General features: G+C 38.1%; 1 protein-coding gene across 7 annotated transcripts in view; it reads right to left on the bottom strand.

Annotated features, from left to right (window-relative positions):
• ephb2b (eph receptor B2b) overlaps positions 1-27,003 on the bottom strand; it is a 134,951-nt gene that overhangs the window by 33,656 nt on the left and 74,292 nt on the right. For all 7 annotated transcript variants that reach the window (XM_008409112.2, XM_008409113.2, XM_008409114.2 and 4 more), the window contains exons 4-5: positions 11,219-11,374; positions 8,684-9,019 (exon numbers count right to left, since the gene is read on the bottom strand). In XM_008409112.2, the coding sequence (XP_008407334.1) occupies positions 8,684-9,019; positions 11,219-11,374 (492 nt within the window). The remainder of the gene's footprint in view (positions 1-8,683; positions 9,020-11,218; positions 11,375-27,003) is intronic.

Here is a 27,003-nt window from a genome sequence, read left to right as displayed (position 1 = left end):
TATATATAATCTACTTATATATAAGTAGATTAGAAATGAAATGGCTCACCTTGAACTTTTCAACATTTTGTCAAGTTGTAGCTCCAAACTTTTATGTACTTTATTGGTATATCATGCAATAGGCCAGCACAAAGTAGTTGACAGTTGTGAAGTTGAAGAAAAAATATTTACTGATAAAAATCTGAAAACAGTGTAGGCATTTTCATTCAGGTTAAATGAAAAAGTCATTGGCTCTACACGCCAATACATTCTTATATCTAAACCAGTCCATTGTGGCTCTGGTCCTGCTGGACTCAAGTCTGTTCCAGCCTCTAGCATGTTTTCTTCCATTATTGTCTTGTATTTAGTGTGGTCTATCTTCTTACTAGCTCTGAGAAGCTTTGCTGTCCCAGAGAAGAATGAAAGGTATTTATTCTGACAATAGATTCTTCCACCTGAGTAGTGGATTTGTGTAGTTCCTCCAATGGATATCGTGACTGCTTCTCTGATTTATGTTCTCCTTTTCCAAACAGTATAGAATCTTAATACTTTCCACAACATTATCCCTGACATGTGCGGGGTGTGTTTTGGTCTTTATTTTGTTTTGTGTTCTTTTTTTTATTTTTTATTTTTTATCTAGGTTGAGTTTTAAAGGTTTAGTGGCTGCGAGACCAAAGGTTTGCTTGAAGCAATTTCTATCCTGGGGAATTTTGTCAATCTGCCCAGAGGGAAAGAATAAATATTCAGTATAAAGCATATGGACTAGATGTGAGAGATTTTTTTTAATGATCTATAGTTATAAATCATCTGTATATTGTGCAGCATAATATCCTGAATATTTGCAATTGCTAGCTACCTATGTGATTTTCTTGGCTTTCTGAGTAGGTGAGATAATCTGAGCTTTTGAACATTAAATCAGCACATTATGCATATGTACAAAAACACAGAATGATCACTTTTGCTGCTTGATAGAAAATAAAAAAAAATTGCCACTTTCAATCACATCAAAGGTTTTAGGCCTTCGAGAAAAACAGGCTCTTCTGCAACTTGGATTAACATTACATTTTTGATGCCAGTGTTTTTATACAAATGCATGCTCAGATACTAGGGGGAATCCTCCTGCCTAAATAACTGGATGACTATTTTGAGTTGACAAGTAGTCTTATAAAAATGATATGCGACATTTTAATCCAGCCGTCATTCTTGTTTTAGAAAGAAAAGCTGGTTTATTTATGTCTGTTTTTTTTTAAACCAATGTGCTGCAATGTTATTTTGATTAACAACAGTGACTTTTTGGTCCGACATTAAGGTCATCCAGTTCTATGCAGTGTGGGGCTGCTGCAATGAGCGTTGAACAACAGACAGGATTATAAAAGATCATCTATGCTTATAAAGGTCCCAACCCCAAATTACAGATAAAACCCTCAAGAGGATGATGGAAGTCGAGTTTTTATGATCTGCATCGTCTACGTGAGAAAATCTAGGCTACGCATAAAAAAAAAAAAAAAAGAGTTGCATTAGTACAGAGTTAGTGGGGGTGGGAGCTTATGTTCAGATGAAAAGACAGTTCCAAGACCGTTTCTGAGACAATAACAACTGTGTTTTGCATCAATCTTCAAAGAAATGTCAATGGAAATTTTAATGCGCTTGGCAAACTTAAAGGGGCGAGAAAGACGAGCAGTCCATGAGGAGAACTAAGAGAGAGAGGGCTGTCATTGAGCTTATCACAGATTTATTTGCTTAATTGATGAAAGTAACTATAAATTTTATAGAAAAGTTAATAAATTAAAAGCAGTGCTCTTTGAACCACTCTTGGATATAGCAAGTAAACAAATGACTACATTAAAGTAAATTCAGTTGTTTAGAAGTTTCAGGATGCGGTAAAAGCACTTAATGATAATTAATTGTGCATTTGTATTTACTCTCTTTTACTGCACACTAAGCTGAAAGATCGTGGCCTTTCAACCTTAATTAATAACCAAACAATGTGCATTTTCTACTTCTCTCTGTTGCACATGTACAGACCAGCAAATCTCTGTGTAATGTACTCACTGAAAGGGGAACAAAGCTCGCTAAATGATTTATAAATAACAGTAATTAGATAACTAATTTTGACGTTTTGTGGTCTAATTATCTTCCAGAAAGTCCTAATTAAATTCAGATTCCTTATACAAACTATAAAAAGAAATCTAAAGAATCTCTCTGTCAACCCCGCACGCCGCTTACAACATATTTAGTTTCTAAACATATCTTAATGTTTGTCAGCTGTAATATTTCTTTGTATATACGCTGCTCGGTATCATCATAAATTCTCTGCATGTGTGTTTGGCTGGCTGGATACCAAAGCAGCTTTACTCTAAAGGTTCTGTCAGTGCTGAGCTCCAGGTGCCTGCTGAGGCCTCCTGTCTGTCTGCAGGGCTGACCTACGCTGGCACTCACCATATGTGCCCTTCTCATCACCTTCTGTCACAGTCGTACTGAACAATGTATGTTGGCGATCCTCACCTGCCTCTCAGTCAGTCTCTTTATCATTTAGTCAACAGCTTTGACACTTTCAGATATTTTCAGCTCAACCTTGCTAAACATTTTGTGGGATTACTTTACAACAAGACCAGTCTAACTTCGTACTCTTCACTACTCTAAAGACAAACAAGCAAAATTCATCTTGTGCCATTGCTATGTTTAATATACCTGGTGTTATGAGGGCACAAAAGATGTATTATGCCAGATGCAGATTTCTTGATTGTCAATACTATATCTAGGATTTGCAAAGTTATATTTTGCAGATTTTCATTAGATAATATTATACAAATATACTGTGACTTGATTTTAGAGCTGTGGAAAAGAAATACATTTTTTATTTTTCAGCTGGTGTCGTGAACTATAAGTCAAAAGGATAGTGGACACATTTGGCTTTCTAGTAGCTATTTTGGCAGCTCCACCTGGCTTTACACCAGTGCTCCACTGAAGCAGAAAAGTCCCTGGTAGCCTGGTTACAGTGAACCTGAGCAATTTGAAGCATAATTAACTCATAAATCTTCCCTAGACCATATGAAAAGGCTGAACCTGATTACACCCCCCGTCCTCAGCATAATGTGAGGATCCACAATCAGCCAGCTAGTCTGATAAGAAACCAATTCAGGTTCTGTGCTTAATAATTTTAAATAGCAGCTCACCTTGAGCGAATGAAATGTCTAAACAAATATGTCCTCTGAAATTTAATATACAAAATCACCACAAAGAGCAAGACTGCGTGTGCAAAGATTGAATTTATCTTTTGAGCAAGGCTGAATTCACTCAAAGCACATTATATATATGTTGCCCTCAGGTAGTGGATGATCTCTATTCAGGGTCCTGAAATTGATGATATAGCAACTCTACAGACAGAAAAAATAATGATTCGTTGCCTTGACCATCAACGTGTCTTCGCAATCTTAGGTGTAAGCCTTGCCATTTATAGCAAACTCACTTCTTTAGTAAAATTACACACTAAATCACATGTGCCCACGAAGACAATTTCCACCCATGTTGTGTGTAGGCAGAGCTATGAATGTTGACAACTGCTAACAGCACTTACATGCATGGAGGATCTGACCTAGAATCATGCAATTGCTTCCATGTGTCTGGAACATTTAGAATAATTCAAATATGCAACGTGCCTCTTGATTGCTTCCCTAAATTGTCTATGTGTTAAGCTGTGACATCAGAAAAGGAAGCAACAAAAAAGTAATTGGAATGCTCCCAAAAGAAAATTTAGAATGATAGAGGTCCAATATTATCATTACAGTAATAGTTAATGAAATATATTTACCTTTATTAGATAATTCTGTATTGTTTTGACACAGTGAAAATACAGCAGCATTGACATGGCTTGAGTACTTCATCCCACAATCCTGCACTGCATCACTATCACTGACAGATTCCTAAACAACTACCACATGGTCAACCTCCTCACCTCCCCCTCCTGAAACACATACCCAAACAGCAGCAAGATGGAAAAAATAAGCATCAGTTATTATTATTGACCCAGTTTTACTTGTGGGACCAATACTGGGATGTTTAAAAATCAACAGCATTGGCTGATCTATAAAACATCACCTTATCAAGCAATAAGATGATTTCTTTAAGAGGTTAAGGCTCCCTGGAATATCAATAAAATAGTGCAAGTCTGACCTCATAATAGGTCAACCAATTCCCCAAGTTGAAATATGTTTTCTAAAGAAAAGCAAAAAGAAGGATTACGAGTAAAACAATGAAACAATTTCCAGAATACAGAGTTGGAACCAGGTTTAGATTCACTATACAAAAAGACAGAGCCTCTCTTTCTTAATGTCTGTAATACATGTTGACTAAATCTTGGGTCAGTTTAGATGACAAGAAAAAAAATGTACTTGCTAAATGCCAGAATATTGAGAGAGGCAATATTTGCCTTTATTTCATTTGGGGAAGTTCATATAATCATGTCAGGACTTTGCAAACTTCTTATAGATTAAAAGTACATATAACAATTTCTAGATGACTGAGGGTGTCACATTCATTTATTGAAACAATTATACACAAGTAATATAAGAATGTTCAGCTATCATTCTGAACATTCTCAGGAGATGCAATTTTATTTAGAGTGAAATGTTTTAATCATACCCATAACAAAAGTTAAAGGTCTTCTGAAGATGTTAAGGTGAAATTGCAAAGAGACATTATCCAGTAGAATGCTGTACTGACATGGGTCAGGAAGAAGCCATAACTCCAGCAGTTACAAAAAAGGAAAGAAAACTGTTTGCAAATGCACTTAGGGAAAAAAATACATAAATTATCCAGGATTGTCTGATGAAATTAAAATTAAAGTGTTTGGCCTTTACTACCATTGTTAAATCTGAAGAAAAACAGGAAGCTTAAAAGCCATTCCAACTGTGAAGGAGAGGATGGCAGTATCATGTTGTGTTGGGGTTTTATTGGCTGAGGGTCTGATTAAGTTCACAAAATAAATGCCAGTGTATGTAGATATCAGGCTCCGATTGCACTTGCAATACAAATAAAAGTAGGCACAATGAGTCAGGAGAAATGCGATCTTATTCTTAAAGGAAAAGGCTACTATTTTCTCAGTTTCTCATATTACCATAGCTATAAAGTGAATCATCCTAACCCCGTCCAGATTTGTTATGTATTCCTTGTGTCATCTTTACAAGGAAGAAGAAAATAAACAGTCAGTGGTAATTGTGTGGATGAAAATGTATTTTTGGTGCCAGAGGCCAGCAGAAAAAGGGCAGACAGGTGAGATGATAGGACGGCAACAGCAGCTCAGATAATTCATGGGAGCCGCAGTATGAGCAATACTGCCTTTTGAAAGCACAACACATTGAACCTTAAATAAGACAGCAACAGAAGACCAAGTTAGTATGCTAAACTTCATACTCCTGTCAGCTATGGACAGGAAACTGAGCTCACAATTCTCACAAGCTTACCAAAATAAGAACAAAAGGGGATAAACACTGTTTGTTCCAATAAGTATTTACTTCAAATTGTGGAGTCAGAATTTGGTCTAAACAACATCAAAGAATCTGTCTGCCTACTACCAGATGAGCATTGTAAAGCAACGACCTTCCTCAGTTAAACTGAAATCCTGGGAGAACTTATAAAAAAAAATGATACTAGCTATAATTGGAATTAAATTGGCAGAGTATTAACTTAAAACAGAGCACTAATACATGATGCACAAAGATGATACCAAATACTCTTTATTTTAGTGGCGATTATGGCCAAGACTGTTCATTTTGTTTCATTAATTACATAGATTTTAAAGCATTAAACATTTTTTAAAAGAAACTTTTTTTTGCATAACCTAAACAACAGATTAAAGTAATAAATATAGTTCAGCCCATATATGTATTTATTCGATCATTTAGCAGCAAAAATGGGTTTTTGGATTTAAAATGTTGCTCATTTTGTCAAAGTACAGTTTTTAATTACAATGTGATTAGTTATGATTAAATACAGACCCTGAAATTGCCTAAAAAAAAATTTAAGTTCCACCACGAGTGGAAATATTGTGAAATTATAAACGTAAGTGTTCCAAAACTACCTAATGTATGTCAGTTMTAAGACTTTATGTAATAAATCCCTGGAATAAAAAATGTAGACCTTCTTCCTTGTGTGTAGTGTCATATAATGCATGCATACCACATACTGCTAGAAATGTTTTATGAGAGACAAGTGTTAAATCACTGCACTCACCTGTCAAGCACATTTAACTTCATACTGATACCTCAAATAGACAGACACCACAGTCCATGACAAAAAGCATGAAGCTTTGAACTTCGTAAGACACCATAAGCTAGTTTATCGTCAGAAACAGAGTAGCAGTTTATAGACATTGCAATGCCAACATGGATGAGCAAACTGTGAGTCATATTTTAAGAAACAGCTAGGGACACATTTCAAGAGTCTGCCAAGTACAAGATGCAAGTTTTACCAAATTACTCATATGCTTATAAAAGAAATTTAAACACCTTCAGGGCAAGAATTTGCTTTGTGTGACATACAGTGTGTAATTAAGCACTATATTTTCAGAGGAAATCATGTCCTTCATTACAGAGGCACTGTCACCAACCACCCACAGAGGTCGGTTGAGCCTGGAGGTAAAGGAGTGGAGTGTGTTTGATTGGATGCAAAGTAGTAAGTTTCCCTTTTCCTACACACCAAAAAGTTATTGCTTAGCAGACAATTACCCAATCCATAACTGAGACATTTTTAATTCGCTCACCCACTTTACAAGGTTTGTCTGCTGTTGTGACAGGTTCATGGTCATAAGTAACAAGCTCCTAACATATTTATAAGAATGTCTAGAATTTTGAGACTCTTTTGTTGTTGTTTGTCTTAGCTAGAGAAATAGGACAGAATTGCCTGAGGTAATTAAGGATGACATGATGTTTATGTAACCTCCAAACCTCACAACCCAGAAGCAATTATTGTCTCCTGGTCCCCATGACCCCAGTCCTGTAGCATTTTGCATCGCAAAACCGCAATCCTGTGTCCTAAGAGTTAGCAGGGTACAGGGTGATGGGGGAGGTGGGAACACTGAGTGGGGGCGAGCAAGAGTTGAGTTCTTTTCACAGCTCGCTCTGACGGGAACTATTGCTGTCTAATATGGAGTGACGGGCACTTCAGTGGAGAGGGCGTAGAGCCCCCCAATTTCCGCCAGGTCCCCTCAGCAGGAGCAGCAGAGAAGCCAAGGGTTGGGGTGGCAGACTTATTGTGGCCTAGTGAGTTGGAGTGGGGCATGGGGCCTCATTACAACGCTTAACTGCACTCACAGGCCCTCATTAACCCACCACACCAGTGACTCAAATCAAAACAGACAAAAAAAAAAGAGGGTCAGTGCGTGAATAAAAGGTTCTATTCGAGCTGTAGCATTGTAACTGAGTGCGTTAAGGCATTTTTAAACAACCAGCCCCCAGTAAACATTGAATTCTAGAACAATGTGTCAATTTAAGTGTAAAAATGTCCTATGTAAATGACTTTCTTCAAGTAATTGTTAATTTCTTGTTAGACTGATTCTGTGCTGGCTTTTGATGGGGTTAATCAAAACCTAATAAAACTAAATAAAACCAGTTCACAATAATTCAGATAATTAATCTTTACTGATGAACACCCTATCTTTTTATCCAGTCTTCTTCTATCTAGGCATTCCCCTCAGCTGCATACAAATAGCCCTGGACAAATTTGCAAATTCAGTAAAATCAGCCCACTCAAAATGCCTATGGACAGACAGTAGACCAGTTATATGCATATACACTTATCAGCCACTTTATTATGTACACCTGATTAAGTGCTTGCTCACACATAGCACTGCACTGGATTGCTGCCATTTCAGTCAATAAAATGACAGCAATTCAAAGCATTAAGGAATGTGAAGATGACCAGCTAAATTTATTTATCCTGGGACTATCAGCCACAAACATTTCTTTCTTTCTTACACAGATTGGCCCCAGAAACTGAAAACATCCAGATAACAATGCAGTTTAAACTTGAAAACATGGAACCAACCTGCTTTGTATCAACAGTGCAGTGTTGCAATGCTATGGGAAACATTTTTTTAGCACACTTTCCATCAGTCTTCATAGCCATTGTACAACAATATTTGTTAACAAGTGGCTAGTGGTATCAGTTAAGGACTTGTTGATGCAAAACAGTCAATGCTTTGGTAATGTATTTTGATATTGAAATGCATACTAAAGACAAAGCCCAAAGCTGAACTGCACTGGCCAGTTACTCCTGCAAGAGATCACATCACTGTACCAACAGAGACATGTTTAAGTCTAACTCTTTAGTCAAGTGTTGTAGTTATTTAACACTATCAAGAGAGTAGACAGCTACTGGATAGCACTTAGCTCCCAGGTCTAAAGTACGTAGTGATGAGGTCACACATTGAAGACCAGCAGGCCATCACATTCTGTCCGTCACATCATCAGCAGTGCTCTGTTTCCCATTTTATAGCCCTTAATCTGCATACATCACCATAGAAAAGAGAAAAGAAGCAGACTTCGAGGGGGCTTTTGCACAACACATTATGTACATGTGGAGAAATACGTGTGATGAAAATTGTGCAGGGCATAAGCAATGGAAGAGTTACAGGAGTGGGGAAGAAAAGAGGAGAAAACCACATGGCGAAGGCAAAGCGCTGAAGAAGACAGATGGACCTACTTACCAGCCTGGTTAGTGGTAATGTTGACTGAGGCGTACTGAGGAGAGTAGGGGCTCTGATCTGACACCCCGTTGACAGCCTGCACCTCAAATGTGTACTGTGTGTGGGCCAACAGGTCACTAATGTACACCCGACTTTTTGTCAGGCCAAGCTGACGGGGTAAAAACTGAACATTGTCCCCACACCGGGTGCACCCTCCGCGGCCTCCGCCACAGCTCTTGCAGATGATGTTGTAGACTACATCCTCACGACCTCCGGAATCTCGAGGTGGCATCCAATCCAGCATCACAGAGGTTTCATTCACACTTGAGATCACAGTCTGTGGAGCTGAGGGGACAGCTAGAAAACAAGAAAGATTTATAGTCTCAACATTTAGTTAGGTAAATGTGCAGATGAAATAGCAAAGTATTTTGATCAAAATGCTGTGCATTGAATGTTGTGCACCAGATATAATTTTCCTCCCACTTCACAATTATGCATGGCTGTGTTGATGTACCACATTAATTCCCAACAAGATACAAGTAAGTAAATGTAAAAGTGTGAGAAACAGTGTATGAATAATTTTCAAGACACGGTATAGCATGCACTTTTATTTCATTGTAATTGCCTTTGTTATATTATTTAAAGGCAAATGAGCAAAGTCATGATGCTTAATTGGACCCTCTTATCCAAATACAGTATGTTCTCAAACACTGGATGTTCATCGAAATATTTCATAGTGGCTCAGGTTGGCCAGTTATTGTTCCCATTTATCTAATAAAATACATTAAAAATGAAACTTTCTGAGCACATATGTTCAGTTCCTATTTGGCATTATCAAACCCGAATCATGATCAACAAAAACAATTTTATTCAGCTTTTCAAATTTACTCTTTAAGAGTATTTTCATGCAGTTCAAATGGAAGACAAAGCTGTCTTTCCTATGTCTTTCAACAAAACTTTGTTCAAAGGCAGGGGGGTCTGACAAAGACTGGCAAAAGTCATGAAAAACTTATATAGAAAAAGAATGATTGTAGCTCACGTCAGTGCAACATTTTGGAAATCTGGAGGATGTGTTGTGCCCTTGACAGTGTGAAGGGTATAATTGCTATCTCTTCTTAGACAAACCCGTAACAGGAGGAGAGAAATTCCACCAGCTTGTCTGTATGGCCTCTTAGAGTTGACTGCATTCCAGGCTTGCAGTGCCTTTTCCCTTGAGATGCCCATTTACACTCTCATTTTCAAAGTTGATCTCCACTTTGTCAAGTGCTTTCCTAACATCTTTTTTTAACATCTTTTTTTTTTTTAAATGGAGAACAGCATAGCAGCTAAGAGAGACCTACACTTTTCTATTGAGACATTCTTAGCAGGGCGGAAACTTTCCACATGTTGCTGCGTGTTGAGTGGCAGGGCAAACAAACAAACAGTGAAAACTGTTTATCTTTTAAGGCCATGTGCACCTAATTATAGTGGACGTGTCCTCCAGGACTAACAAGATAAACAGTTCCACTCCGCCCACAACATCCTAAATCTGAATCGATCACTTTTTATTTAACCTCTTTTTAATTGGCTGCAATTAACAGATCTCTTGCACTGGAAGAAAGCCCACTGGAGTGCTCTTCTTGGAGTCTCTCTGAAACACAACTCCTCTTTGGCATCTCCTTCTGAGGGAGGAGGACTAGTATCCCTCGCATTAGCTGGCGGGCCTCTCTGATGGGCCTGTTTTCTTGCTTTAATCAGACCAGGCCCTGCTGCGCTTAATACGGGTGACGTGACGCTGCTGCTTTCTCATTCACAACAGCTGCTCAACTCCCAGACCCAGGCTTATGCAAATCTCCTTTGTTGGAGACCATCAAATCTTTTCCCTTCTCTCCCTTTTCAACAGGCTAAGAGGGAGTTTAAGGGAAAAAACACAACTGAAACACTGAAAGGTGCTTATTTTTCCTAACTCTCCCCTAGAGCACTAATTCTCCTTCCCTCCACACTCCTTTTCTTTCCGGATAAAATTCCTGGTTTCTTCTTTTATAGCCGTCTGTCCTTCATCCTTAACTCCCCCCTACCTCAGTGTTGCTTCGCTCTATCCATCCATCTGCCTTTTTCTTCTCCCATATCAGCGCTAGTCTCAAATTCTAATTCTGATTCAAACGGCTTCATTGGCATCACAAGGGAACGCTTCACCCCGGCTCATTCTCTGAGACTGACCCTTCACAAAGCTACGTGCCCTGGCCCACTAACCTCCAGTCTGGTTTGGAGTAGGGACTGTGTGATGTTGAGGGAGGGCAGCCGAGCCTTGTCTGCCAGGTCAGATCTGTGGACAGCCACACTTTGAGCATGTCAGCATTATGTTTGTGCGAGGGGCAGCTCTGACAGGGTTTCTCTGTTCAAAGCTGTGCAGATGACTATCATCCTTTCATCTCAGAAACTTCTACTTGCGGGTGAGAAATGTGCGTGTCAAAGACTTCATATCTGAAACTAAAGAATAACTGCTCATGTCTGGATAGTTTGTGGACATGACTTGAACGTTGAAAAACTATAATGAAAATGGAAACTCATACGTACTTGTGCATGGCATCTGCAGAGGATCAGAGTCAGTACGATAGTATCCATTGCGACAAATGCAGTTGATGGCGCCCTCACTTGTGGTACGGCTGTTGATGGGACACTGCATACAGGACTCATCGCCTTGAGTAGGCTTGAAAAATCCTGATGGACAGGCTGAAGACAGAGGACAAAAAGAAAAATTGTGTCATTCTTAATAAATCCATTTTTTTTTCACAAAAATAGAATACTGATGAAAATGCCAGGATAAATACTGTACAGTGAAAAATGGATGTTTACATATACTCTATAACAAAATTAAAACTGACATTAAAACTAAATTTTATGTGTTTATGTTAGCTGAAATGACTAACAAAAACATAACATTTATAATTGCTAAAGGTTAGAACGATGTGGACAATTCTTTCTTCTTTTTTTACTTCTTTTTTTTGAATTTTCAAGAAATTAAGAGCATCTGGGGAATCCCAGATCATGATGACATGGCTTTGTAAGCCTTTGATTAAGACCAATTTACAACATTTTAGTTAATTGGTTGCAGACCCATGGATGCATTTTAAGACAGATCTCAAACATGATGCTCGTGTGACATCATGAGAAAATCTAAATAAATCAAGCAGAATAACAAAAGAAGAATTCTGGACCCCTGAATGCCTTGTTCATCATTGGATTCAATTACCAGTTGTCTGAATGTGTTACACTCAACTTTTCAAACAATTATAAACAAACACAACAAAGGAATGTCCAGCCGTTATGCTGCTCAGGAAAGTAGCATCTGTGGTTCTGCGTTCCACAGATGAACATGTTTTGGCTTGCAACGTTAACATCAAACCCCGAACAAAAGCCAAAGAGCTTGTGAAAAAGCTGACTTAAGCTGGTAAGACAGTGTCATTATCCACAATGAACCAAGTCGTGTACAGACAGCACTAAAAGGCCACTCAGAGGAAAAAGCCATTACTCCAAAAGCAACATAAGAGCCATATTGCAATTTACAAATGCCATTAATTTCTTTATTGTCCCACATAGGGACTTTTGGTGAACAGCAGCAGTCAAAGACAGTAATGGCATAATCCACACATGTTAACACAATTACCACACCACATGCATTCTGGGAAAAAGGCGTACATTTTTGAAGACATGTCGTGTCTGATGAAACTAAACTAAATCCAATCTGTGAAGTATGGCGGTGGCAGTATAATGTTGTTAGAGCTAGCTGCAGGAGCAACTGATGCGCTTCCATAAATCATGAAGTAAGAATGACATATGGAAATATTGACAAAATCTCTCATCACTGAGCCATGAAGTTTAAAGCTTCAGATCAAATGGGTCTTCTAAATGGTAAATGATCCAAAGCTTAGTATCAACGCCGCAAGTTGACTCTTTGTAGACACATAAACATAAAAACATGTAAGTTTGCTTTGAATTATTCACGGTTGTCTGAGAAATATCCGAAGCATTCTGTTCCCACACAGGCACAGGCAGGGTAATCAAAACATACACCGCATACAGCATTAAATACTGTAATTATGTGTGTGGATGAGTCATCTCTTCTACATAGGTGGTTTTGTTTGAGTGTTGCCATAAGATTCAGTTGCTGTTGTGATAATATTGGCAGTAAAAAAAAAAAACTGCACTTTTGGTGAAATCTGTTTATCCTTCACTGGTTTAAAAAAGTAATAAAAAACTGACATTTGCACCTGCACCATGTCAAGAGCTTTTCTTGTAACTCGAGCCAAAAAGAAATCTATGGATTTGCTTCAGGTAATCTGGCTTCCACCTGCTCCACTGATGGAAAATGAAACATAGAGGTACTACTAAGACTGAGGTGTTGGAAGTACAGCAACTTGAAAAAAATTGCACATGGGACATTGTGCTTATCTGAAGTTAAAACCCCTTCAGGTATTTTGAAATACAGTTTCTTTTTCTTTGGCAGCTTTATAAAAAGTGGAATATTTTATGCAGCCAGATAAAAGGAGGACACGAGAAGGTGTTCTTATATACTGTTTGTCAATTCTTACATTTTACAACAACATACTAATATATAATTTTAATCTAAAATTTTCAAGATAATATTTATCTACATCCTCTTATTGATACTTGTACAACTTAAACACTATAACAACCATAACAGAAAATGTTATGGAACAAAATTTCTATATTTTGCATATTAAAGAAAATTGCAAATTTTTTTCATTCTCTAACTGTAAATGCAATTACATTTCAGACATAACATCTGGAGCATAAAAACACCAGTGAATGATACTAAACTACATTACCCACATAACATAGCATCAAAATACGTAAATGCATCCACACATTGCTTCTGAAGAATATCCGTGAAGAACAAAGATTGACAGTAAGTAAGGCTTCAGGCGGGACTCTAAGGCACAGTTTGGCAAACCTGATATGCAACGGTTATAGTAAGGAAAACAGTAAACCTGTCGATGGAAGCGTTTGAACATGCAGGGTGTGGGTACTTAACATGGAGCTCAAAAGTTAAATATTACAACATTGACACAGTTGGGCCCGGCCATCTGGCGCTGTGGCCCCTCAGTTTTTCTGAGTAACCCTGGCTCTTAAAGATTCAAAGAAAAAATATTTAAGTCATGGCTAAGCTATTAAAATACTACTACAAAGCTCATAAAATAGAAACATGTCAAGTTCTGAAAGATATGGATATTTTTTTTACCCTGTTAAAGAAAATTACAGCCATAAGTTTAAAATAATTAGAACGTATAATTATACAGTTTTTACACCAGCCCAATTTCTTCAGTTGTTACTAAAATGTCAGAATTTATTTTAATACTCTAATCTCCTCCCAAACTCATTTGTCTCTCATCTGTCAGTTGTATTTGGAGGAAGCTGAAATCGAACCTACAGCCTTCACAAGACAACTACTCTACCCAGAGTCACAGTCTGCCGTAATCCAGAACAGAATGCAAATTTCATAGCCACTATTTAAAATTCTGGGAAATACCCTATGAGCAGTCGTATTATTTAACATAACACAAGTCTAAACTGTGACAGTAAAATATTTTATTTGGACTTTTGCCTTATTTAAAACTCTGATATTACTAACACAATTGTAATAATCACATGTATAAGCTAATTCAAACAATTTGTAAATGATCATCCAACAGTAAATAAACTGAGGCAGTGTGGATGTAGAGAAGCTAACCTAATTTTCTAACATATGATTTCATCTAGTTATCCAAACTTAAAAGTTTATCTAAAAAGGCACATGTAACAATCTTAGTTAAATAGCAGAAGTGTCAACAGCAAAAGGTTACTCAAAATAAAATTCAAATAAAGTTAAAGATCTTTTCACAAAGTATTAGTGTTGACATGTTTTTCTTCTTCTATGATTGATGGAGAAAAAGGTTTGGGGGACTGAGAGAAACATGAGGCCTGGACATTCACACTGCCAGTCAACAGGGTCCATTAATGAGGCCCAGGCAACAGCTATGTGGGGAACTGGGATCAGACCAGTGAGGTCCATGAGAGAGTGGGGCTCCAAGGATCAACACCATAGTACACCGCATAAAGAGGGAGTTGGGGCGGGAGTGTAAACGAAAACAAAGACATAAGATGGAAGAAGTTGGGAAATTTTTCATCTAAAGAATTAAGTGAATTACTGAGTCTGTATTAAATTAATGTGTGGTACCAGCATGCAGACTATGCAAAACAAGACGAGCAATAACATTCAAATCTGGCTGTAGAGGAGACTGAATGAAAATAACTGACTATGCAGAGCCGCATGATGCCAGGCCACGACAGTGGTTGCATTTCTGTGGTTCCTGATGGATGACACACTAGTCCATAATTTAAATTTTCCCACTGAGATCCTAAACCAACAGACATTATTGTTTGTTCACTAAAGGCTGTAAAACTTTGTGTTAAAAATTACATGATTGTTCTCTTAACAAGACATTAAATTTTCTGGGACTGTTGGGTTTATTTTTTCAGATAGAAACAATTCCTCTATAAGACAACAGTAATTTAATGATTTGTGTATTTTTGCATATTTCTTTTAAGGTATTCTCAATAAAACTTACTTAATATATTACACAGCTTACAATGTTATGCATTATCAATATTAGGGGTTGCTCCAAAGTCAGCGATACAACGCAAGCGTCAGTCTAGCTGACACACGTTTGCCCTGGAAGAGTAAAAGCTGCAAATCAGTGACTCCATGCAGTCTGTATGCTTAAATAAAAAATTTACTGAAATGAAATGAATGAAACTGACTTTGAATCTGTCAATATAATTGGTTGGAATTGCCTTTCTTTGTAAAGTGCCTTAAGATAACGTGCTATTAATTGGTGATATGTAAAATGCATTTAATGTAGTTGAATTAAATAAACCAATCAACATCACCGCTTTCACTCAAAAAGACATCTGGGGACATCTATTGTAAAATATGAGTGTTATAGCTTACAGTATGTTTACCTTGGAGAACCAGACAGGTTGGACTTTCAGTCCAACTAAAACAAATGACTCAGCAGAAGCACACATAGAATTAGATGTGTTTACTTTTACAAACATTACAGTTTGATAACTCTTATCCATGTGGCAAAAGAGACTTGAACCAATGTAAAAAACAAACCAAACTTTTTTGTGAAGACCAAATGATCCACTTCAAGAGGACAATATTATATGCCTTGGCATTCCTCTGCGCTTTACCATGGTCGTTATTTTAGGGAGAAATTTGGGGAATTTCCATTTTATACTCGGATGACAGATTTAAAGAGTTGCACAGTTGGTTGGTGTCAGATGCAGAGCAGCGGAGACAGGGAGAGCTGTGATTAAAAATCAGATCCGGAGCTTTAATTCCCTACCTACCCGCCTGCCCAGACTGCTGCTGTTGAGCTGTTTGATCATCACGCTGGCAGGATTGCTCAACACGTGAGAACTAAAGGCAAAAATTATCTGGATGTTTCCTCTGACTAAAAATATCTTTCTGCTTATCAAAGTTAATTAGTGTCGGAATATTTACTGACAGCAGCCCCACTGTTGTTCCTGCTCTTTTCTCCAGTCTGCTAATAATATCATCAATAGCATCAATCAAAAGGAGGCCATGGGGTTTCTTTCTCTCCTTATCAGACTGCTAAAACAACTTTTAGACATAAGAGTGACAATAAAAAGTGGACAAAAAACAAGAAGAAAATACAAATAGTAAATCTTTAAAACAATTTATAAACACCTAAAACCCAGTTTAATGGTAGCTCAGTGGAAAGGGATTCAGGTCTAAGTCCTGAATAGTAAAAATAATAAAAATATCTGCCATCTGGGTGACTTAGTTTTATTTTTAGTATGGTCTAATCATTTAGGCGCTAAGTATTATATTACTTTAATTTAACACTACTTCTTTAAACTTCTATCCCCAGCCCCCCAACACACACATGGCCCAGCTGCTTATGTCTGCCAATGTTTATGACTGATAGTAATATATAGTCACATAAAAGCTTTAATTAGAGGTTTTTGCAAGACTCACTGAATAAATATAGGACTGAAGGAGCTGTAAGGTAAGTCACAGCACTAGGGTGCTAGTCAAGTTTTATAGCAGGTAATTTGCTGGTTGTTTCAAAGGTTTCCTGAACATTACAGTTGAAAAGATTTACAGCACATTAAAGGTACCTGCAGCAAAAAAACATCTGAATCCTCCAAAGCAGACGGGCCTGTGTGGATATTTATGTGTGAGGGAAGAGAAAAACAAGCCAATGCCAACGTGAACAGCCATGTTGGCTTCTTCATCCTATTTATGTGGTCCATCAGCCATCAAACACACAGAGAAATAGACATTTACAGCAAATATACAGAGAAAGATGAGGATTTGACATTCTCATTTAATTTAACAGATTTTCCCCCAACAAAGGGGAATGCTACTGAACAATCGGGAAAGCAACATAAAGCAATCCCATCCAAGGCTACACCTATTGTAGCAAAAAAGAGGAAGAGGAGAAAAAAAAAGCACCTTCTACCCGGCTTCCTTCCCACATCTCTCATCTACAGCACCAAACTGGGAAGCGCTTTGTCCCGCAGTCTGAAGAATCACAGCAACTGTAGGACGCTCTTCCGGCCCCCTCTTCCCTGTTCTTTCTTCTAAGGACACATTTCATCCTAACCGAAAGCGCTTTATTTAATGAACACACTCTTAGAGAAGAGAAAAGGGAGACAAAGACAGACAAGGTCTTTGTGCGTCTGTGTGTGTCTCCATGTGTGTGTCTGTGTGCGTCTGTGTGGTGTTTAAGGTGTGAAAGACAAAAGGCTGCAGGGGTAGGGAAAAAAGGGGGGAAAAATCAGAGGTGCTAGGTTTTGTGAGCACAGCAGGAAAAAGTGCTGAAAGCGGTGGAAATGGACGGCATCAGTGGGATTTAGTGGAGGGTATTTCCCTGTTTTCCCTATTTCCCCGAGAGACACACCGGCTTTCGTTGGCCTCTGTTGAGTCTGGGGCTGCATGTACAAATGATATAAATAATACTGGTCACACTATAAACATAGTCATGTGAAAGTAATAATACAAATACCAATCATGTTTTTGCTACAAAGTTCAGTGTATTTGATAGGCATATTTGTGATAAACCACAATAAAATAGCAGATATTTGTGAAGTTAAAAGAAATGTAAAAAAATAAAAATAAATAGAACGAGTAGGGTGTATACATTCTCCTGACAGACTTCAGTCCACTATTGTCCTTTATTCTCAGTAGAAATTAATTTATTGCATATGTCACAGGAAAAATTTCTCCCAAGGGAGATGAAAAAAAGAGTCTCGACAAGTTGCATAACTGCAAACCTTCCATGATATGTCAATACAACTAAAAGGAGAACATTTATCAGAGTAGCATAAAGACCCTCAGTAACTGTAGAGCAGGATATCCAAAGTGTGGCGCAAGGGCCATTTGCGGTCCCTGGGCTGACTTTGTGCAGCCCTTGACTGCAATTCAACATTTATGTAAACACTGGCCCACCGGTTGATGTCGATGGAGACATTCGTCTTTTAATTAGAGCCAAATAATTTCAGACAAATGATTGACTAAATATCATAGATTATTTTAAACAACGCTTTATGCATTCTCTTTTATTATCATAGTAATAATAATAAACGTTTATTTATTGACTTTTATTCCAAAGCAGACTCTGGCGTAACCAAACAATTACCTAACCGAACAATAGAAGAATGTTCTATTGTTCGGTTCTTATTGCTGAAAAGCATCAAAACATTTTCTTTCACACTTTTTAATTGAGTCCCAAAGAATTTGTAAACTGAGTGTGTTTTGATAAAGTACTCATGCAATACTCTATCACGATTATCAAGTCTTTGGATTTTCTTTTGTGTTTTATTCACTGTGGTCTGTTTTATGATCTACATGGTTTTCTATGTTCAGTTATTTTCTCTGGGTTCAATAGTATTTATGTTAGGATGCCGAACTAAGTTTAGTCTCTTGGTATATTCTTGTGCTCTGTTTCTTGTACATTTTAGTTTATTTTCTTAGATTATTGTCAGGCATTTTCCCTTTTGGTTTCAAGATCCTTTGAATTCTAGATCGGCTCGTCTTGTGTTAAACAGTCTTCTCACTCAGTTGTCCTGCTTTCTCCCTGCCATAGCTGAACCATATTTTCCCTGATTAGTTGATCAAGTTCTTTGTCATTTTTAACCCTTACCTCACTATTTAAGCTCCTGATTTTTCATTGTTCATTGCTGAATTCTTCCATGGCCTATAATGCTGTTCATGCTTCTTGTCCTTTACCTATTTTTTCCTTCATTAATGTCTCAATTCATATTAATCTAGAAGTTTTCTGTTCCTTTACGCCCCTTTTAAGTGATTGAAAAACATATTTCTTACAAAGAAATCTATTTAAAATATTGCATGCTTAGTTTTTGTGAGCCGAAAAAAAAAATCTATATTTTCTCATTTTACTTATTCATTGTTAAATTAGTTTTGGCTCATAGCTACTTCTACGTTGACCATTATGGCCCATTTGGGGAAAAAAAAGTTTGAACACCCACTGCTCTAGTGGACTTGCAAAGACCTTTCGCTCAGCTGGGAGAATCTTGTGACAGTACATTAACCCAGCACTCCATAAATCTGGCATTTATGACAGAGGGGCAAAACTGTTGAATGGTTAAAAGAAAACCAAAAGAATTTCTCTATGCAGTTAGCCACAAGGCATGCAGGGAGAAAGGCAAACACATGAAAGAAAGCACTCTGGTCAGATGAGACAATATTTCAACTTCTGGCTCTTGGAGTTGACTTAAAAATGAATGCTGCAAAACATTGGTTAATCCTGGAAGAAAACCTGGTAGAGCCAGCAAAAGTTTTAACGCACGTCTGTGTGAAAGGGTATAATCAAAGTAAATCCATGAGTTGCGCAAAATACATTTCACATATGCACTCCATCCAATCTGATTGAGGATGAGCTATTTTAGAAAGAGCAATGGGCAAAAATATCAGTCATATGAGCAAAACCGGTAGAAACATGTCCCAGCAACATTTGCAACTGTAAATCCAACTTTTTCCATAAACAATGTCTCCTACACGCAAGGTTTTACAAACTATTAACTAAGGAGGCTGAATGCAAGTCACACTTGATTTGTATTTCCAAAAACCATATACCATTTTGTAAGTAGTGATTAGATGCCAAAGGTACACTGCTACTTTTGCAAGATAAAAAGCAAGGCATACTAATCTTATGTATAAAAAAGGACATAATGTCAACTTTTGCAACAGGTCTTTTATTAGTTTTACAACCTTGAAACTAATAATAAACAACAGACTATCAACCTTTTAAACTGGTCACTTCCAAATAGAGCGTAACCCTATGAAATAAGAGTCATGGCCACAGCTAAAGCACAGACAGCCACAAGTTGTCTGCTCCTGGGAGCCAAACCCTGACCCAGCCCCCCCTCTTTAGCACTTCCATAGGGAACACAAGCTAGCACTGTTTGCAACACAGGCTCTCATGATTCAATTAGGAACACAGTCCTCTTGGCTGTCTAATGCAATCAGGCTTGTGTGAAGGCTATTAGACAACTGGCATTCATTTCACCCCAAACGTACACAAATGATATATTCATTTCTCCCACCAGGTTTCCATGTCTTGTGCAATTAAAAAGTCTGGAACTCTGTGTTGCTTCTCACACTCTAAGCCAGGATAGAGACAGTGTGTCACCACTGTTGACCCGCAAGGTGTAAATCACTTAAAAACTCAGAACACTCACTTGTGTCCCCCAATTAAATCTTAAAAGAAACCCATCTTTAGAAAGCCAGGGCAGCATCCCAACATCACCAAGAACCACCTGCTAAAAGAAGAAACACCTTTTATCCCAGGCTTTATTTAACTGTAAGTGCAAGCATCTAGATGAGGAATAAATTATATTATCATATTAATGTTAATTATTAATATGTTAAAGACTTTCTTTCAGAAGACAAGAACATACAAGATCTTTATGTAGCATAAAGGCCATTGACTGATTTTTGAATCTTTAAATACAATTTTATGTAATATGAAGAATGAAAAATATTTTATTTAAATTAATTGTCATGTTTTTTCTGCTGCCTGCATGTGGTGCTTTTTAAAACAAGGTGCTTTCTATAATCAGTTTACCAGAAGGACAGGACGGTGCATACAAGCCGCTTCTAAAAGGTGAGGGTAATGTGTCCAGATGTGAACTGATTAATGATCATGTATTTGTTACAGATAAGCTTTTCCTGCAACTTGTGATATTTTTTCATATATGTACTATAAACTCTTCTCACAAAAAAGTTTAAAGAAATTGAGTGAAACAGCAACTTGTAGTGCTGGTCAGAGAAAGTGGAAAAAAAAACCCTGACTTTTCCCTCGTCTTCCACCCTAATGTAAATCTTTAATAGACATCTGTAGTGCATGGCAGAGTGGGTTTGTGTGCAGCGAGGGACATATATCATGGAATACGGCAGGACAGCAAATTTATTGAAAACTGACTTTTCTTCTCAGCATTTTGCTCTAAGCTGCAGCTCTTCAGCAGTTGTCATAGAGCTCAGATCCCAAATCCCCATATTTTCTGCAGCTTCCTCTGAGACAGATTTGGAGCTGAAGTTAGCAGCAGATTAGCTAGAGTTGTGGGAAACCTGGGAAATGAGGTCTGAGAGAGCAGGTATCTCGGCAAGCCCGAGGCTCAAAATAGACACAATATACACAATGTACATGCCCTCAGCAAATATAAACCCTAGGACACAGTCCAGCAGCACAGGCACACAACCAGAGATTACTTAAGTCCATCCTTCCCCAATTAATTAACGCCAAAATATAAATAAACAGGAGCCATCAAACGAGCTGTAAACAATCCATGTATGGCCACTGTCCAGAGGACAAATTCAATTCACTGCAAGGGCTTCACCTCATGTATGCCACATATAAAATGTTTACCATTACAAGGTTTAGTACATGCAAGGACAAAAAGAAGTGTGGAGAGCACCACACCACAAGTACTTGAAGCTAATCTGTAAGCTAAACACTGGTCATGAAACAACCACAGTAAATTCACTGGCTGCCAAGTGACCTTATTATCATTACCTCAATGAACTCCCAGACATAACATAGGCAGGCACAATGCAGAACTTTCTTCTATTGCTGACATCACATCTTAATATTAATCAAAATAAAAAATAGAATTACATTTTTTAAATTCAATTTTAAAAAATCCATTAATCAAAAGTCAAAACAAAATTTAGCCGAGCCAATTCAGTTGTAGTAAATTGAAAGAAAATGTAGGCAAAACCAGTGTAGATAAATGTTGGAGCAAGTAATTTTTTATTTTTCTAATAATTACTTAATTATTTTAAAACTGTAAAAACTAAGAATAAGATCTAACCAGCTCATTGCCCCGAAGACATTGAAGCAAATAAATTGCTTTTTAAAAAAATCTTTCTGATGGATGCCTTACAGAATTCATAAATTAAGGTTGTGTTGAGTGGGGGATCAATCATTTAGCAGAAATGTAGAGTAGTGGACAAAGTCAACCCCATCACCTCCTACACAAAATGCACAGAAATTAATACGATGATGTGCCAAGCATTACTTCTGTTGGTCCTCTGATTAAAAACTGGCCTGTTTGCATTGTGGTTATCAGTGAAAAATTCCAACGAGGGGGAAATAATTGAAAACTATCCTAACCACAGCTTTTCCATAACGTCTGATAACTACCATCTGTCAATAAAGGAGGAAACAGATGAAAGGAGAGTATCACWGGATTTATGCATGCAGAACAGTAATAAAGTCTGGAATTTTCACTGCCGTCTCAGTTTTTTTTTCTCCCCCCTCCCCCCTTTTCTAATGCAGAGGGGAAAAAAGAGGCAAAAAATGTGGAATGGTGAAATTACAAGCATCTGAGCCAATGCATAGACACAGAGTATGATATGAACAAGTTCAGAGGGTGGTGGGTGGTTATGGGGAACAATGTGGAAAGGGTCATTTCATGCAGGCAGAACACTTGACAGCTTGCTCTCCAGAGGATGTAGAATGTCCAATCACATTGCTAGTGAGTCCCTTAGTACACCAGTCTGCAGATGACTGGGGTGTGGCAGGAGGCAGGCCAGAGTGTCGGCATTAATCTCCGTTTGGGACGGAACGTAAACCTTGCACAATGCTCATCATATGGAAATCATCCCTCTATTCCATTATGTGTTATGACAGATAATTAGTAAAACTTGGAAAGAAATGTCAGTTAATGAAAATTGTAGTTTTTTTTAAGTTGAAATTATCAAATTTTCACTTGCAATTTACCTGTGCTCACATTACCCCATAGACAGAGCAACTAATTAATTACATACAATACTGAAAACGGGTAAGATTTTCAAATGAATGCACGTTGATTATTTATTAAGAAATAGCATAATTGAAATGATTAAGTAAAATATATAAATAAATAAAAATCTAAGATAAATGTAGGCCGGTGGCATTGAGATGTGATCCAGCCATCCATGGACCATCTCCTCTTATCCTTCTAGGGTCATGACGATGGGCTGGTATCCAATACATTTTAACAGGTCATTATTAAAATATATTGGCTGCAGCTAATTTTCACAATTAGCTGCATCCAGCAGTGCTGGGGAAGCAACAGAATTGGGAGGGGGTGACAAAGCAATGCATTGGTACAAAATGAGGTGCAACTAGGGAAAGAAAGTGTGCATGTAACAACATCAGCCCGGAGTCAACTACATCACAACCAGGAAAATACAGAAAAGATACTTAAACATCATTAAACGTCAAGTCACTTAGACTGGCAATAAAATGAGGGAATATTGTAGTGTTCACATATCAAAGTATTATGTTGTCTTTGATGAGGCAAACAAAAAGGCAGGGCCTTAACAAGAACAAATCAACTGATGGACCAAAATATGCAAGCCATCCCTGAAGCAACATCCACCAAAGCCTGATCACTGTACAGCTGGTTGAAAACGGGCCCTGTTGAAAAAAAATATTTTATTTCCCCTCTTGCTCAACAAGAGAAAATTACTTGCATGTCAAACCCCTCAATTTTTAGCACAGCTACCTAAGCCCATGATTCATACATTYTAAGGCACTTCTKGGCGACTGTATTTACACTACATGCTCTCCTAGATGCACCGATCGATGTGTCTTAACTCTTTATGAGTTTTGACTGGGGGCTGCCAGCACCTCAGCCTCCAAAACCCCCAAACGTGCCCTTTTCTCAAGGACAGCCAGTTGCTAGGGCAACAGGCGCGATTGCTATGTAAGGCAGCTTCCCCGCTCCGTTCTGCAGGCTGCACCCGGACCTTAGAGCCCTGATCACAGCCACAGACTGCTGATGATACTGGGACTGGGTGGATGAGCATGGTGAGTGGAGGTGGAAGATAAGGGATGGATAAGAATGGGACTGGTGAGACAATTTAATTATAAATAACCTCAGCGACCCACTAAAGATGGGCAGTGTGTCAGAGTTGAATTTACACTTGCCTTGAAAGAGATAAACCATATTGGTTGAAATATACAGCCAAGTACAAGCAATAAACACCCTCCAAATGCCGTGTGACGGTTTCAACACCCCTTGGAATTTGTAAAATGTAATCATTAGTATCTGCTCCAACAGTCAGCATTTGTTTCTGCATAAAACAGAGCAAGCAGTTGGCGAGTATAGGTGAAACAAGCTGAGGGATGTGCTGTGGTGGTTGAGTCCTTTGTGCCTCGAGGCAGTTGTAGGAAATAGCTGACGGAGGCAATCACTTGTCTGTATGTGTCTTTTTGTTCGTCTGTTTGTAAAGAGCAGCACGTAGAGCAAGAGAGAACAGAAAACGAGAGGAAAGAGGGGTGAGGAAAAGGGGGTAACAGCTTTACCAGAGTCCAAACAAAGGCAGCAAGCGKCAGTTCTAAGCTCAGCAGCGGAGGCTCCCTAAGGTGCAGTCTAGCTGATAGACAGGTGGCATAAAGGGGTTGTGTGTTGTCCAGTCAGTAGAGACAAGGAGTGTCTCAGATGAGGGAAGGAGGAAGGATAGGAGGGAGGAAAGAAGCGGTGGGGGATGCATCGCAAGAAGCAGCTGGTGTTGAGGACTATCACTGTCCCAGTGTACAACTCCAGTGCACGTCTATAATCACACAAAGAGAACATTCCAAATAAAGAGCAAAAGATATGTTACTTTTCTTATTCAAAATTAGTTGTTTTTTATCTTCRGTCATCTTTCTTTGCAGTGTATTTATTCAAGATTATAACAATTCTTCTGCCTACAAGCATTTGATGAGGCAGGAGGGAATCTAAAGCAAATTTTGACATCCATCTTATCTAGAAAGTATAGCAGCTGTAATGGGAATAGTTTGCATGCAATCATGCATCCAGTAAGCACATGTGCTTATACTGCATACACAAACATACTTAAATACAGCCAAACTCCTCTGTTGCAATGAGAAGTATAAACATATGGTGATATAGTTTTTTTTTGTTTGTGGGCAGCCTTTTAAACATCTTATAAAAAAAATAGAGTTTGAATAGACATTTCCAACCTGACAGACTTCAAGGACTCAAGTTGTGGTTAAAATAAATATAAAGTAGACAGTTTGGGTGGTACTCACTGATCTGATAATGGCACTCGAATGGATAATAAGTTTATGCAAATTTAAGTCATGAAATGACATGGGTGATCTGAACACCCACAATTGGATTTTGGATAAAAACATGTATTGAGGGCTTAAAATCCAACATTTCCACAAATGCCATTCAACCATCTCTTGAACTCAACACCATCTCTGGTATTTCTGGGGGAGATACTCTTGAAGTCACTAATGGCTGATGTTTAAACATATAAAGTATTAAATAGTCCAATGATAGCTGTGGAGAGAAGTGGTGGCCTGGGCAAATTTTTACTGAGTGAATGGATTGACTAATTAGCCTTTATGTAATTGACTCATCGAAAACAAGGCATCCCTATGCTATTCATACGCCTACACAGTGTCTTTCACTCCCCCATTACTACATCCTTAACCCTGATAGAAGAGGGGACTCGGAAGGCTGATCTTTGTAGTAATCAATGGTGGTTGTTCATCGTCGACCCCTCAGGTCAGTGAAATTAAGCACCCAACTCGCACACAGAAATAGGGCCGATGCTTAGGCACTTGGTGAGATAGGGACATCCTTTGTTACCTTTGAAACCCTGGGCTTGGAGTTTCCCAGAAATACTCTCATTCCGGTTTCACCTGTGTAGGGATGGTCTAACCCCACAATGATACTATCTAAGAATAGTGAAGTAAGCACTGTGTCCCTTCCATGAGGCAAAGCAGGTGCTTTGAGGTTATATAAATTCAAGTTCAGGGTCAGACAACTGATGTAAATAAACATTACCCCACGCAGGGTTAGAATGTTAAAAGTCCTTACAAAGAAATATAAAGCACTGCCCCAGGAAGACAAATGACACCTAGCTTTTTTATTTCTCAATCTAAAATGTTACAGATCAAACCATTGTTAATGAGACCAAAATATTTTATTAATGGAAAAAGATATCCAAAGCAACTTTTCTGTGAAAAAATGACTCCCCCTATACCTAATAACTGGTGGTGATACCCTAAGCTGTAACTRCTATCAAGCATAACTGGCAATGAGTCTTTTATATTTCAATGGAGGAGTTTAAGAGGCTTAGTAGTTTTCATTTTCATTGTTTAACATTGAAATACCTTTTGTATAATACTTCATGCAATGTTTGACAGCTAAATGTAGCAGCTGTATTCTGTTTCTTTTTGGACAAATATGTTGAAAGGCCCACTTTCTATTTGGGGAAGGCCTCAGGTGTACTTGCTTAGGGGATTCCTGTTTAAGCAAAGTTAATCATATGAATAAAATCTGGTAATACCACATGTATACATGTATAACCCTAAAGCAGTCTACCAGCCTGAAGGCGTAGCTTCCCTCTTGGCTTTCCTCTGCACATTCCATCAGTGCACATCTGACATATCTGCACAGGCCAGTCACATATCATCTTTGACACTGACGTTGCAGTCCTGAAAGGGTCACTGTAAAAATATAATGGTTGAGTAGCTTCGTCTTCCTTTTGGCAGAAAGCTTCTGTTCTTAGGCATAAACTGACAGGTGTGTGAATCATCAAAACTGCATGTATTTTTTCCCTTAAATGGAAGAGATCTGCTGCAGCGGGACACAAAAACTGTTTAATATAAACATACTCACCTACTCTAAAACACACACAAAGCGTGTTTAAAATCCAATTTTTTAAAGCCTGATGAACATTAAAAAGAATTTTGGGCAGCCTCAACTAAGTGAGGGTCTGCAAAAAAATACTGGAAGAT

Source organism: Poecilia reticulata, linkage group LG5, assembly GCF_000633615.1.
Source record: "Poecilia reticulata strain Guanapo linkage group LG5, Guppy_female_1.0+MT, whole genome shotgun sequence".
In the NCBI taxonomy this organism is placed as follows: Eukaryota; Metazoa; Chordata; class Actinopteri; order Cyprinodontiformes; family Poeciliidae; genus Poecilia; species Poecilia reticulata.
This window is presented reverse-complemented; position numbering and strand designations above follow the sequence as displayed.